We start from the raw sequence: 13,238 nt of genomic DNA, 5'->3' as shown, positions 1-13,238 counted from the left end.
AATATACCATAACAGAACCAGACACTGCCAAATATACCATAACAAAACCAGACACTGCCAAATATACCATAACAGAACCAGACACTGCCAAATATACCATAACAAAACCAGACACTGTCAAATATACCATAACAGAACCAGACACTGCCAAATATACCATAACAGAACCAGACAGCGCCAAATATACCATAACAGAACCAGACACTGCCAAATATACCATAACAGAACCAGACACTGCCAAATATACCATAACAAAACCAGACACTGCCAAATATACCATAACAGAACCAGACTGTGCCAAATATACCATAACAGAACCAGACTGTGCCAAATATACCATAACAGAACCAGACACTGCCAAATATACCATAACAGAACCAGACACTGCCAAATATACCATAACAAAACCAGACACTGCCAAATATACCATAACAAAACCAGACACTGCCAAATATACCATAACAGAACCAGACTGTGCCAAATATACCATAACAGAACCAGACTGTGCCAAATATACCATAACAGAACCAGACTGTGCCAAATATACCATAACAGAACCAGACTGTGCCAAATATACCATAACAAAACCAGACACTGCCAAATATGCCATAACAGAACCAGACTGTGCCAAATATACCATAACAGAACCAGACACTGCCAAGTCCCTTCCCCAAGGGAAGAAGCAAAAGTGGAAGGCAGAGAAAACAAGGGCGAAAAACAAATAGGGCCATAGCGCAAAATAAATCTAAGATGACTAGCAATCTTAAAAAGACAAGCCTGATGGCATTGTGTCTTAATGCGCGGAGCATTCGCAATAACCTAGATGAATTAACAGCTCAGATAGATATTAACGGTTATGATATAGTTGCGATTACGGAGACATGGCTGCAGGGTGACCAAGGATGGGAACTGAACATCCAGGGGTATTCAATATTTAGGAAGGACAGGCAAAAAGGGAAAGGAGGTGGGGTAGCGTTGTTAGTAAAAGAGGAAATCAATGCAATAGTGAGGAAGGATATTGGCTCGGAAAATCACGATGTGGAATCTGTATGGGTGGAGCTAAGAAACACCAAGGGGCAGAAAACGTTGGTGGGGGTTGTCTATAGGCCCCCAAACAGTAGTGAAGATGTAGGGAAGGGCATTAAACAGGAAATCAGAGATGCATGCAAGAAGGATACAACTATAATCATGGGCGACTTTAATCTACATATAGATTGGTCAAACCAAATGAGCAATAATACTGTGGGGGAGGAATTCCTGGAGTGTGTACGTGATGGTTTTCTAGACCAATACGTTGAGGAACCAACTAGAGAACAGGCGATCCTAGACTGGGTATTGTGCAATGAGAAAGGATTAATTAACAATCTTGTTGTGCGGGGTCCCTTAGGGAACAGCGACCATAACATGGTAGAATTCCTCATTAAGATGGAGAGTGAAGTAGTTGAATCCGAAACTAGGGTCCTGAATCTAAATAAAGGAAATTACGAAAGTATGAGGTGCGAGTTGCCTATGATAGATTGGGGAACTTTACTAAAAGGGATGATGGTGGATAGGCAATGGCTAATATTTAAAGAACGTATGCAGGAATTACAACAATTATTCATTCCTGTCTGGTGCAAAAATAAAACAGGAAAGGTGGCTCAACCGTGGCTTACAAAAGATATTAGGGATAGTATTAGATCCAAAGAGCGGACAAATAAAATTGCCAGAAAAAGCAGCAAGCCTGAGGATTGGGAGCAGTTCAGAATTCAGCAAAGGAGGACAAAGAGATTGATTAAGAGGGGAAAAATAGAGTATGAGAGTAAACTAGCAGGGAACATAAAAACTGACTGTAAAAGTTTCTATAAATATGTCAAGAGAAAAAGATTAGTGAAGACAAAAGTAGGTCCCTTACAGTCAGAAATGGGGGAAATTATAATGGGGAACAAAGAAATGGCAGAACAATTAAACACATACTTTGGTTCTGTCTTCACAAAGGAGGACACAAATAACCTCCCGGAAATGTTAGGGAACCAAGGGTCTAGTGAGAGGCAGGAACTGAAGGAAACCAGTATTAGTAAAAAAAATAGTGCTGGGGAAATTAATGGGGCTCAAGGCTGACAAATCCCCAGGGCCTGATAATCTACATCCCAGAGTACTAAAGGAAGTGGCCCTGGAAATAGTGGATGCATTGGTGATCATCTTCCAAAATTCTATAGACTCTGGAACAGTTCCTACAGATTGGAGGGTGGCAAATGTAACCTAACTATTTAAAAAAGGAAGGAGAGAAAAAACAGGGAATTACAGACCAGTTAGCCTAACATCAGTAGTGGGGAAAATGCTAGAGTCTATTATAAAAGATGTGATAACAGAACACTTGGAGGGCATTAACAGGATTGGACAAAGTCAGCATGGGTTTATGAAAGGGAAATCATGCTTAACAAATCTACTGGCGTTTTTTGAGGATGTAACTAGTAGAATAGATAGGGGAGAACCAGTGGATGTGGTGTATTTGGATTTTCAGAAGGCTTTTGATAAGGTCCCACACAAGAGGTTAGTGTGCAAAATTAAAGCACATGGGATTGGGGGGAATATATTGGCATGGATTGAAAACTGGTTGACAGACAGGAAACAGAGAGTAGGAACAAACGGGTCTTTTTCCGGGTGGCAGGCAGGGACTAGTGGGGTACCGCAGGGATCAGTGCTCGGGCCCCAGCTATTCACAATATATATCAATAATTTGGAAGAGGGAACTAAATGTAACATTTCCAAGTTTGCAGACGACACAAAGCTGGGGTGGAATGTGAGCTGTGAGGAGGATGCAAAGAGGCTCCAATGTGATTTAGACAAGTTGGGTGAGTGGGCAAGAACATGGCAGATGCAGTATAACGTGGATAAATGTGAGGTTATGCACTTTGGTTGTAAAAACAGAAAGGTAGATTATTATCTGAACGGTGATAGATTGGGAAAAGGGGAGGTGCAACGAGACCTGGGTGTCCTTGTACACCAGTCGCTGAAAGTGAGCATTCAGGTGCAGCAAGCAGTTAGGAAGGTGAATGGTATGTTGGCCTTCATTGCAAGAGGATTTGAGTACAGGAGCAGGGATATCTTACTGCAGTTATACAGGGCCTTGGTGAGACCACACCTGGAGTATTGTGTGCAGTTTTGGTCTCCTTATCTGAGGAAGGATGTCCTTGCCATGGAGGGAGTGCAACAAAGGTTTACCAGACTGATTCCTGGGATGGCAGGACTGACGTATGAGGAGAGATTGGGTCGACTAGGCCTATATTCACTAGAGTTTAGAAGAACGAGAGGTGATCTCATCGAAACACATAAAATTCTAACAGGACTAGACAGACTGGATGCAGGGAGGATGTTCCCGATGACTGGGGAGTCCAGAACCAGGGATCACAGTCTCAGGATACGGGGTATGCCATTTAGAACCGAGATGAGGAGAATTTTTTTCACTCAGAGGGTGGTGAACCTGTGGAATTCTCTACCACAGAAGGCAGTGGAGGCCAAGTCATTAGATGTATTCAAGAAGGAGATAGATATATTTCTTAATGCGGAAAAAGCGGGAACAAGGTACTGAGTTGGACGATCAGCCATGATCATTTTGAATGGCGGAGCAGGCCCGAAGGGATGAATGGCCTACTCTTGCTCCTATTTTCTATGTTTCTATGTTAAGTGCACCATAACAGAACCAGACAGCGCCAAATACACCATAATAGAGCCAGACACCATCAAATACACCATAATAGAGCCAGACACCATCAAATACACCATAACAGAACCAAATACCACCAAATACACCATAACAGAACCAGACAACGCCAAACACATGATAACAGAACCAGACATCGCCAAATACACCCTAACAGAGACAAACACCAGAACCAGTCAGTAGCAGATACACTGCACAGAATCATGCACTGACAGATACACAGCTCTGCATACTAGTTCGAACAATCAAATTAAATTATCCACAAGATGGAAACGGCTCTGACAATGTTGGACGAGTGGCAGTACATACCAACTTCTGTTCACTATGAGTGCACCGCACAGCGAGGTGCTGGCTCATACTGTCCTTACCTTAGTCTCTCTACTGTTCCCCTCAGCAATGACAGTGTAGGAAGAATGGTTCCTTGTGGAGTTTCCTATTGCAATGCGCACCTCCACTCCTGGCAGTGGGGTCCCAACAGCCCCTGGATACAAAACAAACACTCAATAATACGTCGAGAACAACTATAAATACCCCCTCCCAAGATGCAATAGGTAGTGAGAACCCCCTGTAAAATGGTGGTTATTCTCAGTTACATATCAGTTGATTCGGCAGAACTGTCCCAATATCCCAGAGGCAGGCTTCTGGTCACTTGGGATACTCAGTACAGTAAAACAAGAGGTCCTCGTTCATGTGTGCCTCAATGGCTTCACCCCACCCTACCTCTTTCAACCTTCTTCATCCTACATCCCAGCTCACACTTCCCGCTCTTCAATTCTGGTTCACTGAGCTTTCCTCCTGTCTCTGAGAACATAAAAACATAAGAAATAGGAGCAGGAGTCGGCCATCTGGCCCCTTGAGCCTGCTCTGCCATTCAACAAGATCATGGCTGATCTTCGACCTCAACACCATTTTCCTGCACCATCCCCATATCCCTTGATGCCTTTAATATCTAGAAATCTATCAATCTCTGTTTTGAATGTTCTCAATGACTGAGTCTCCACAGCCCTCTGGGGTAGAGAATTCCAAAGATTCACGCCCTCTGAATGAAGAAATTTCTCCTCATCTCAGTCCTAAATGGCCTACCCCGTATCCTGAGACTGTGACCCCTGGTTCTAGATTCCCCAGCCAGGGGAAACATCCTCCCTGCATCTACCCTGTCGAGCCCTGTAAGAATTTTGTATGTTTCAATGAGATCACCTCTCATTCTTCTAAACTCTACAGAATACAGGCCTCGTCTACTCAATCTCTCCTCATACGATAATCCTGCCATCCCAGGAATCACTCTGGTGAACCTTCGTTGCACTCCCTCTATGGCAAATATATCCTTTCTTAGCTAAGGAGACCAAAACTGCACACAATACTCCAGGTGGTCTCACCAAGGCCCTGTATAATTGCAGTAAGACATCTTTACTCCTGTACTCAAATTTTCATGTAATAAAGGCCAACATACCATTTGCCTTCCTAATTGCTTGCTGCACCTGCATGTTAGATTTCAGTGACTCATGTACAAGGACACCCAGGTCCCTTTGAACATCAACATTTCCCAATCTCTCACCATTAAAAAATATTCTGCATTTCTGTTTTTCCTACCAAAGTGGATAACTTCACATTTTTCCATATTATATTCCATCTGCCATGTTCTTGCCCACTCACTTAGCCTGTCTATATCCCCTTGAAGCCTCTTTGCATCCTCCTCACAACTCACATTCCCACCCAGTTTTGTGTCATCAGCAAACTTGGAAATATTACATTTGGTCCCCTCATCCAAATCATTGATATATATTGTGAATAGCTGGGGCCCAAGCACTGATCCCTGCGGTACCCCACTAGTCAGTCTGCCAACCTGAAAAAGACCCGTTTATTCCTAATCTTTGTTTTCTATCTGTTAACCAATTCTCAATCCATGCCAGTATATTACCCCAACTGCATGAGCTCTGACTTTATTCACCAACCTCCTGTTGGACCTTATCGAAAGCCTTCTGAAAATCCAAATACACCACATCCACTGGTTCCCCCTGAGATGGCCTGGTTAGACCCATGCCCATATAGCCTGCATTTCCCCGAGATGGCCTGGTTAGACCCATGCCCATATAGCCTGCATTTCCCCCTGAGATGGCCTGGTTAGACCCATGCCCATACAGCCTGCATTTCCCCGAGATGGCCTGGTTAGACCCATGCCCATATAGCCTGCATTTCCCCCTGAGATGGCCTGGTTAGACCCATGCCCATACAGCCTGCATTTCCCCGAGATGGCCTGGTTAGACCCATGCCCATATAGCCTGCATTTCCATGAGATGGCCTGGTTAGACCCATGCCCATATAGCCTGCATTTCCCCGAGATGGCTTGGTTAGACCCATGCCCATATAGCCTGCATTTCCCCAAGATGGCCTGGTTAGACCCATCTCCATATGGCCTGCATTTCCCCCTGAGATGGCCTGGTTAGACCCATCTCCATATGGCCTGCATTTCCCCCTGAGATGGCCTGGTTAGACCCATCTCCATATGGCCTGCATTTCCCCCTGAGATGGCCTGGTTAAACACCTGACAGCGCCACCTGCTCTAATACATCACTGTTTTGTCAAGGTTTGGCAGATTTTCTGCCTAATCTCAATTGTTGTGTCCTTATTATTGAACCACTCAGCTAACTGGGTCACAGAATTATCAGGGCAGCAGACCAGCCCTGACTCAGAAACTGCACATGTGGAGAAGTGTGAAGAAATTGGAGCAAATGATGTTGTCACAGGTCACAGGTCACATCAGTTCCACCTGAGCTGTTGCCTGTCACAAGCCAATACAACAAGTTGCAGAGTTTGATTTTATATTGCATATTTTTCCATTTATACTCTCTCATATCACCTGTAACCTTGTACATGTCCAGTTAAAAGCAGGGCTTATTATTGAATGACAGTCTCATTTCAAAGGAGTCCTGCAGGAAAATAGCAAATCTCAGTCTCTTAAACCCAGAGGGAGAGTGTTTTATGAAAGTGTTAATTCAGAGACTGCAATCACTCCCCTCCAACTCGATCAGTGACTGCAATCACTCCCCTCCAACTCTATCAGAGACTGCAATCACTCCCCTCCAACTCGATCAGAGACTGCAATCACTCCCCTCCAACTCGATCAGAGACTGCAATCACTCCCCTCCAACTCGATCAGTGACTGCAATCACTCCCCTCCAACTCGATCAGAGACTGCAATCACTCCCCTCCAACTCGATCAGTGACTGCAATCACTCCCCTCCAACTCGATCAGAGACTGCAATCACTCCCCTCCAACTCCATCAGAGACTGCAATCACTCCCCTCCAACTCGATCAGAGACTGCAATCACTCCCCTCCAACTCTATCAGTGACTGCAATCACTCCCCTCCAACTCGATCAGAGACTGCAATCACTCCCCTCCAACTCGATCAGTGACTGCAATCACTCCCCTCCAACTCGATCAGAGACTGCAATCACTCCCCTCCAACTCCATCAGTGACTGCAATCACTCCCCTCCAACTCTATCAGTGACTGCAATCACTCCCCTCCAACTCGATCAGTGACTGCAATCACTCCCCTCCAACTCGATCAGTGACTGCAATCACTCCCCTCCAACTCTATCAGAGACTGCAATCACTCCCCTCCAACTCGATCAGAGACTGCAATCACTCCCCTCCAACTCGATCAGAGACTGCAATCACTCCCCTCCAACTCGATCAGAGACTGCAATCACTCCCCTCCAACTCTATCAGTGACTGCAATCACTCCCCTCCAACTCGATCAGAGACTGCAATCACTCCCCTCCAACTCGATCAGAGACTGCAATCACTCCCCTCCAACTCGATCAGAGACTGCAATCACTCCCCTCCAACTCGATCAGAGACTGCAATCACTCCCCTCCAACTCCATCAGAGACTGCAATCACTCCCCTCCAACTCTATCAGTGACTGCAATCACTCCCCTCCAACTCGATCAGAGACTGCAATCACTCCCCTCCAACTCGATCAGTGACTGCAATCACTCCCCTCCAACTCGATCAGTGACTGCAATCACTCCCCTCCAACTCGATCAGTGACTGCAATCACTCCCCTCCAACTCCATCAGAGACTGCAATCACTCCCCTCCAACTCTATCAGAGACTGCAATCACTCCCCTCCAACTCGATCAGTGACTGCAATCACTCCCCTCCAACTCGATCAGTGACTGCAATCACTCCCCTCCAACTCTATCAGAGACTGCAATCACTCCCCTCCAACTCGATCAGTGACTGCAATCACTCCCCTCCAACTCGATCAGTGACTGCAATCACTCCCCTCCAACTCGATCAGAGACTGCAATCACTCCCCTCCAACTCGATCAGAGACTGCAATCATTCCCCACCAACTCTATCAGTGACTGCAATCACTCCCCTCCAACTCGATCAGTGACTGCAATCAGTCCCCTCCAACTCCATCAGAGACTGCAATCACTCCCCTCCAACTCGATCAGAGACTTGCACATCACAAACTCCAACTGAAGCGGCAAGAAAACAACTAATGTTGATTTTACACAATTAAACTGAGCACTTGTCCAAGGAAGAAGGTAGTTTTGTGCAGAATGAAGACGGTGGTTCTGTACTGAAGAGACTGCGCCAGGTGTGGTGAAAGAAATTTACATCTGGAAACTGAGTGGCTGGGATTCCTAATCTCTCCTTCTTTGGCTTGGTGTTAATTTTCATTTGATAATCGCTCCTTTGAAGCACCTTGAGACCTTTTCCTCCATTAAAGGCACTGTATAAATGCAAGTTGTTGTTGTTGATTCTACCCATACACAAGTGGATCCTGGATAAAGCCCCCCATCTGCCTGATAGCAGTTTGATGAGCTGTCACTACTTATTAATGTATTTAATTGCTGGACTGGTTCCTGTTTGTGTCAGACAAGATACGTTTAATGCTATTTTGGGTGATAACACCTCGGAGGGATATACAGGAGAGGTGCTGGGACCTCGAGCACCCTGGCTGTCAACAGCACAATGAGTCTTCTCCATACGGCCTATTAGCAAACCCTAGTCAGAACACGATCTAAAACCCCAATTAAAAGAGCTGAATGGGTCCAGTGAGGCGTGCACAACACATGAATAATTCATCCTTGATCACTGCTGCTACCAAGGGGATACGAGGAAAAAAACAAGAAAAATAAACCAGAGTTAGCAAACATGATGAGCACCAATGGATTAAAGGACCTCAGTAAAGCCTTTAAACAATTAAAGGCAGCTAGCACATCTCAGTCAGGAGGAGGAGCCTGCATCAATCTTGCAATCTAAACCAAGCCAATTCCCAATGGGATTCTGGGAGTAGCATCAGCCAAGGGCTGTCTGTCATGGCTGTGATGCTGGTCTCTGTCTGGGAATAAGCAAGTTATCAGCAGCATCCTCTGGTGGAAGTTGAGAGAGATAAATTCATCTCTGTTCTGTTTGACTCATTCCTATTAGTCAAGAATCAGCCATTTTCCCAGCACGTGAGTGTAATATAAGAGAACGAGCCGGGCCCTCTGCTCGACCGAGTTGCAGTCTCACACCTCCAGCACAATGTGTCAATGATTCAAAAACAAATTGCCCGTTGCATTCTAAGACACCGGGGCGGTGGGTGTCTGGGAACCCTCTCACCCTGACCACAGCTCTGTACATTCTTCTGACTGCTTTGTGAATCATTTATTTAGAATAAAAACCCCAGGCATCTCCCCAAGGGTGCAGTTGGTAAAGGCAGCATGTGTCAGTCACACACACCAGATGGTTTCAGATTGGATTCCTGGTCTGTGCTGTCAGCTGATCTCAGCCGGACATGAAAGTTGTAGCCGCACACTTTAGGAAGAGGGAAAAATATCAGCCAGTGGGTCCTGGTGGAGAATGTATGTGTGGACGTCAGGCAAGGACAGGGTCAAGCTCGGCTCAGATGCCCCTATATTTAAACAGCTTGCCAATACTTATTGTTTAGTCTCACACATGAAGAATGCAAGTGCTATCAATGGCCCTTGGGCGAGGTATGGGAAGTTGCCAAGTGTCAGTCAATCTATACCCCAGCAAGAGTCAGTCCCTCGTGAAATGGGAATAAAAATGGGAAAAAATATACCTCAGCTTTTGTTTTGCGGAGGGACGAGAGGAGAAGCAGGTTAAAATGACAATTAATTGATGAACCTTTTTCCATGTAAAAATCACTCATGCACACACAGAGACACACAGACACACATTTTTCCAACAAACCTCCCGAGCGACTTATTGAACATCTTCTGAAAATCCATAAACAACACATCTACTCCATTCCCTTTATCTATCCAATTGACCACTTTTCTGAAAAATTCTATTAAATCTGTGAAGCATGACTTGCTGTTAACAAATCTATGCTGACTGCCCTTGATTATCCCATACATCTCTAAATGCTCACTAATTGGTTCAAAAATAATGGATTCTAAGATTTTACCCATAACTATATTAGACTAACTAACTTGTCTATAGTTATCTAATGTATCTTTCTCTCCTTTTTTGACCAATTAATCATACTTTGGTTATGGACAGAATGCTGGCCAACAACCAAGACAACTACCTGCTATCCCTCAAATAGTGTCATGGGATCTTCGCCATCCACCTGAAGAGGCAGAAGGGGCCTTGATTTAATGTTCATCGAAAGAAAGGAACCTGAAAATTCAATCGCAACAACTTGCATGTCCATAGCACCTTTAACATCCCAGGGCACTTCACCGGAGCGTAATCAGACAAAAATTTACACCGACCCACATAAGGAGATATTAGGACAGGTGAGCAAAAGCTTGGTCAAAGAGGTAGGTTTTAAGGAGCATCTGAAAGGAGGAGAGACAGGGGTAGAGAGGTGGAGAGGTTTAGGGAGGGAGTTCCAGCGCTTAGGGCCTAGGCAGCTGAAGGCACAACCGCCAATATTGGGGCGAAGAAAATCGGGGATACACAAGAGGCCAGAATTGGAGGGACGCAGAGTTCTCGGAGGGTTGTCGGGCTGTAGGAGGGTGAGGCCATGGAGGGATTTGGACACAAGGATGAAAATTTGTAATTTGAAGCACTGGGATAGATAAGATTGGGACCAGGAGAGCCCAGTCCCACTGAGCTGGACAATGGAGAAGAGGTATTAGAGGAGTTGTGGTCAACCGTGTCAAAGGCTGCAGACAGGTGGAGAAGGATGAGGAGGGATAGTTCACCACGGTCACAGTCACATAGGATGTCATTTGCGACTTTGATAAGGGCCGATTCAGTACTGTGGCAGGGGTGGAGACCTGATTGGAGATAGTCAAACGTGTTGTGGGAAAGATAGGCATGGATTTGGGAGGAGACAACACGTTCAAGGATTTTGAAGAGGGCACGGTGGGAGATAGCAGAGAAACTAGAGAAAGATGCAAGTTCAGGGCTAGGGCAGGGGGGAACCGTAGAGGAAGTTTGGCTTGGTGGGCGAGAGAAAGGGAGGGATGCGGTAGAGGCAGCTGAACGGCTGGTCTCAATCTTAATGATAAAGAAGTCCATGAGCTCCTCGCACTTATTGCTGGAGGTGAGGGTGGAGGGGTCAGGGGAGAGGGGTTTAAGAAGATGATTTGTAGTGGAGAAGAGAAGCTGGGGGTTATTTTTGCATTCCAGGGTGATCCTGGAATATTGAGCAGTGTTGTCAGAGGAGAGCAGGACCCGATAATGCTTTATGTGGTCCGGCCAGATCTGGCGAACATCGTGGAATCATCGAAAGCTACGACACAGAAAGAGGCCATTCGGCCCATTGTGTCTGTGCCGGCTGAAAAAGAGCTATCCAGCACTTGGTCCATAGCCCTGTAGGTTATGGCACTTCAAGTGCACATCTACATCATCAAGTGCGATGAATGTCTAAGCCAGTTGTCCGCCATAAACGTTCAAGTCTGCGTCCCTTAGACTTAAGGGAGTGGAGACGAGGGCCAAACCAGGGGGAAATGACCAGGGTGAGAGACAGTAATGGTTTTAATGGGGACAAGAGCATCAAAGGTGGAGGTGAGGGTGTGATTGAGCAGACTGATAGCTGCAGAAATGTCGTGGTGAATGGAGGGCCAAAGGCTAGACTGTTGGGAATTTGAAAGTAAGTGTAGGGGGAGAGTTTTTTCCATGGGTGGACGGAGAAGGAAGTGGGGTTGGAAGGGGGAAGGTGAGTGGAGAGAGTTACAAGCACTCCCTCAGTACTGCACTGGAGTGTCAGCCTAGATGCTCAAGTCCTGGGAGTGGGCCTCAACCACACAACTGTCTGACTCAGAGGTGAGACTGTTCCCACTCAGCCAAGCTGACATAGTATGTTGACAAGATGCTATAGTACTTGGAATGTCTTTGTTGGTTTGCTGTTTGTAGTTGTTGAAACAATAAAATTGAGGCTTGGTGTTCAGCAGTGATCATTCACAAGACAACACCGTCCTGTACAATTCACTTCCCCAAACTTAGGAATAGAATCATAGAAGTTTACAACATGGAAACAGGCCCTTCGGCCCAACATGTCCATGTCGCCCAGTTTATACCACTAAGCTCGTCCCAATTGCCTGCACTTGGCCCATATCCCTCTATACCCATCTTACCCATGTAACTGTCCAAATGCTTTTTAAAAGACAAAATTGTACCCGCCTCTACTACTGCCTCTGGCAGCTCGTTCCAGACACTCACCACCCTTTGAGTGAAAAAATTGCCCCTCTGGAACCTTTTGCATCTCTCCCCTCTCACCTTAAATCTATGCCCCCTCGTTATAGACTCCCCTACCTTTGGGAAAATATTTTGACTATCTACCTTATCTATGCCCCTCATTACTTTATAGACTTCTATAAGATCAACCCTAAACCTCCTACTCTCCAGGGAAAAAAGTCTCAGTCTATCCAACCTCTCCCTATAAGTCAAACCATCAAGTCCCGGTAGCATCCCAGTAAATCTTTTCTGCACTCTTTCTAGTTTAATAATATCCTTTCTATAATAGGGTGACCAGAACTGTACACAGTATTCCAAGTGTGGCCTTACTAATGTCTTGTACAACTTCAACAAGACATCCCAACTCCTGTATTCAATGTTCTGACCAATGAAACCAAGCATGCTGAATGCCTTCTTCACCACCCTATCCACCTGTGACTCCACTTTCAAGGAGCTATGAACCTGTACTCCTAGATCTCTTTGTTCTATAACTCTCCCCAATGCCCTACCATTAACGGAGTAGGTCCTGGCCCGATTTGATCTACCAAAATGCATCACCTCACATTTATCTAAATTAAACTCCATCTGCCATTCATCGGCCCACTGGCCCAATTGATCAAGATCCCGTTGCAATCCTAGATAACCTTCTTCACTGTCCACAATGCCACAAATCTTGGTGTCATCTGCAAACTTAATAACCATGCCTCCTAAATTCTCATCCAAATCATTAATATAAATAACAAATAACAGCGGACCCAGCACTGATCCCTGAGGCACACCGCTGGTCACGGGCCTCCAGTTTGAAAAACAACCCTCTACAATCACCCTCTGTCTTCTGCCGTCAATCCAATTTTGTATCCAATTGGCTACCTCACCT

General features: G+C 45.5%; 1 protein-coding gene across 4 annotated transcripts in view; it reads right to left on the bottom strand.

The window, feature by feature from the left end:
- The window catches only part of acsf3 (acyl-CoA synthetase family member 3), a 120,327-nt gene that overhangs the window by 51,043 nt on the left and 56,046 nt on the right, over positions 1-13,238 (bottom strand). For 3 of the 4 annotated variants that reach the window (XM_067997540.1, XM_067997544.1, XM_067997541.1), the window contains exon 6: positions 4,072-4,184. The exons of the other annotated variant lie outside the window; for it this stretch is intronic. In XM_067997540.1, coding sequence (XP_067853641.1) covers positions 4,072-4,184 — 113 coding nt within the window. The remainder of the gene's footprint in view (positions 1-4,071; positions 4,185-13,238) is intronic. 4 annotated transcript variants of the gene reach the window in all.

The sequence above is a fragment of the Heptranchias perlo genome, chromosome 16, assembly GCF_035084215.1.
Source record: "Heptranchias perlo isolate sHepPer1 chromosome 16, sHepPer1.hap1, whole genome shotgun sequence".
NCBI lineage: Eukaryota > Metazoa > Chordata > Chondrichthyes > Hexanchiformes > Hexanchidae > Heptranchias > Heptranchias perlo.
The sequence above is the reverse complement of the archived record's forward strand: the minus strand, read 5'-3'. Positions and strand labels throughout refer to the sequence as shown.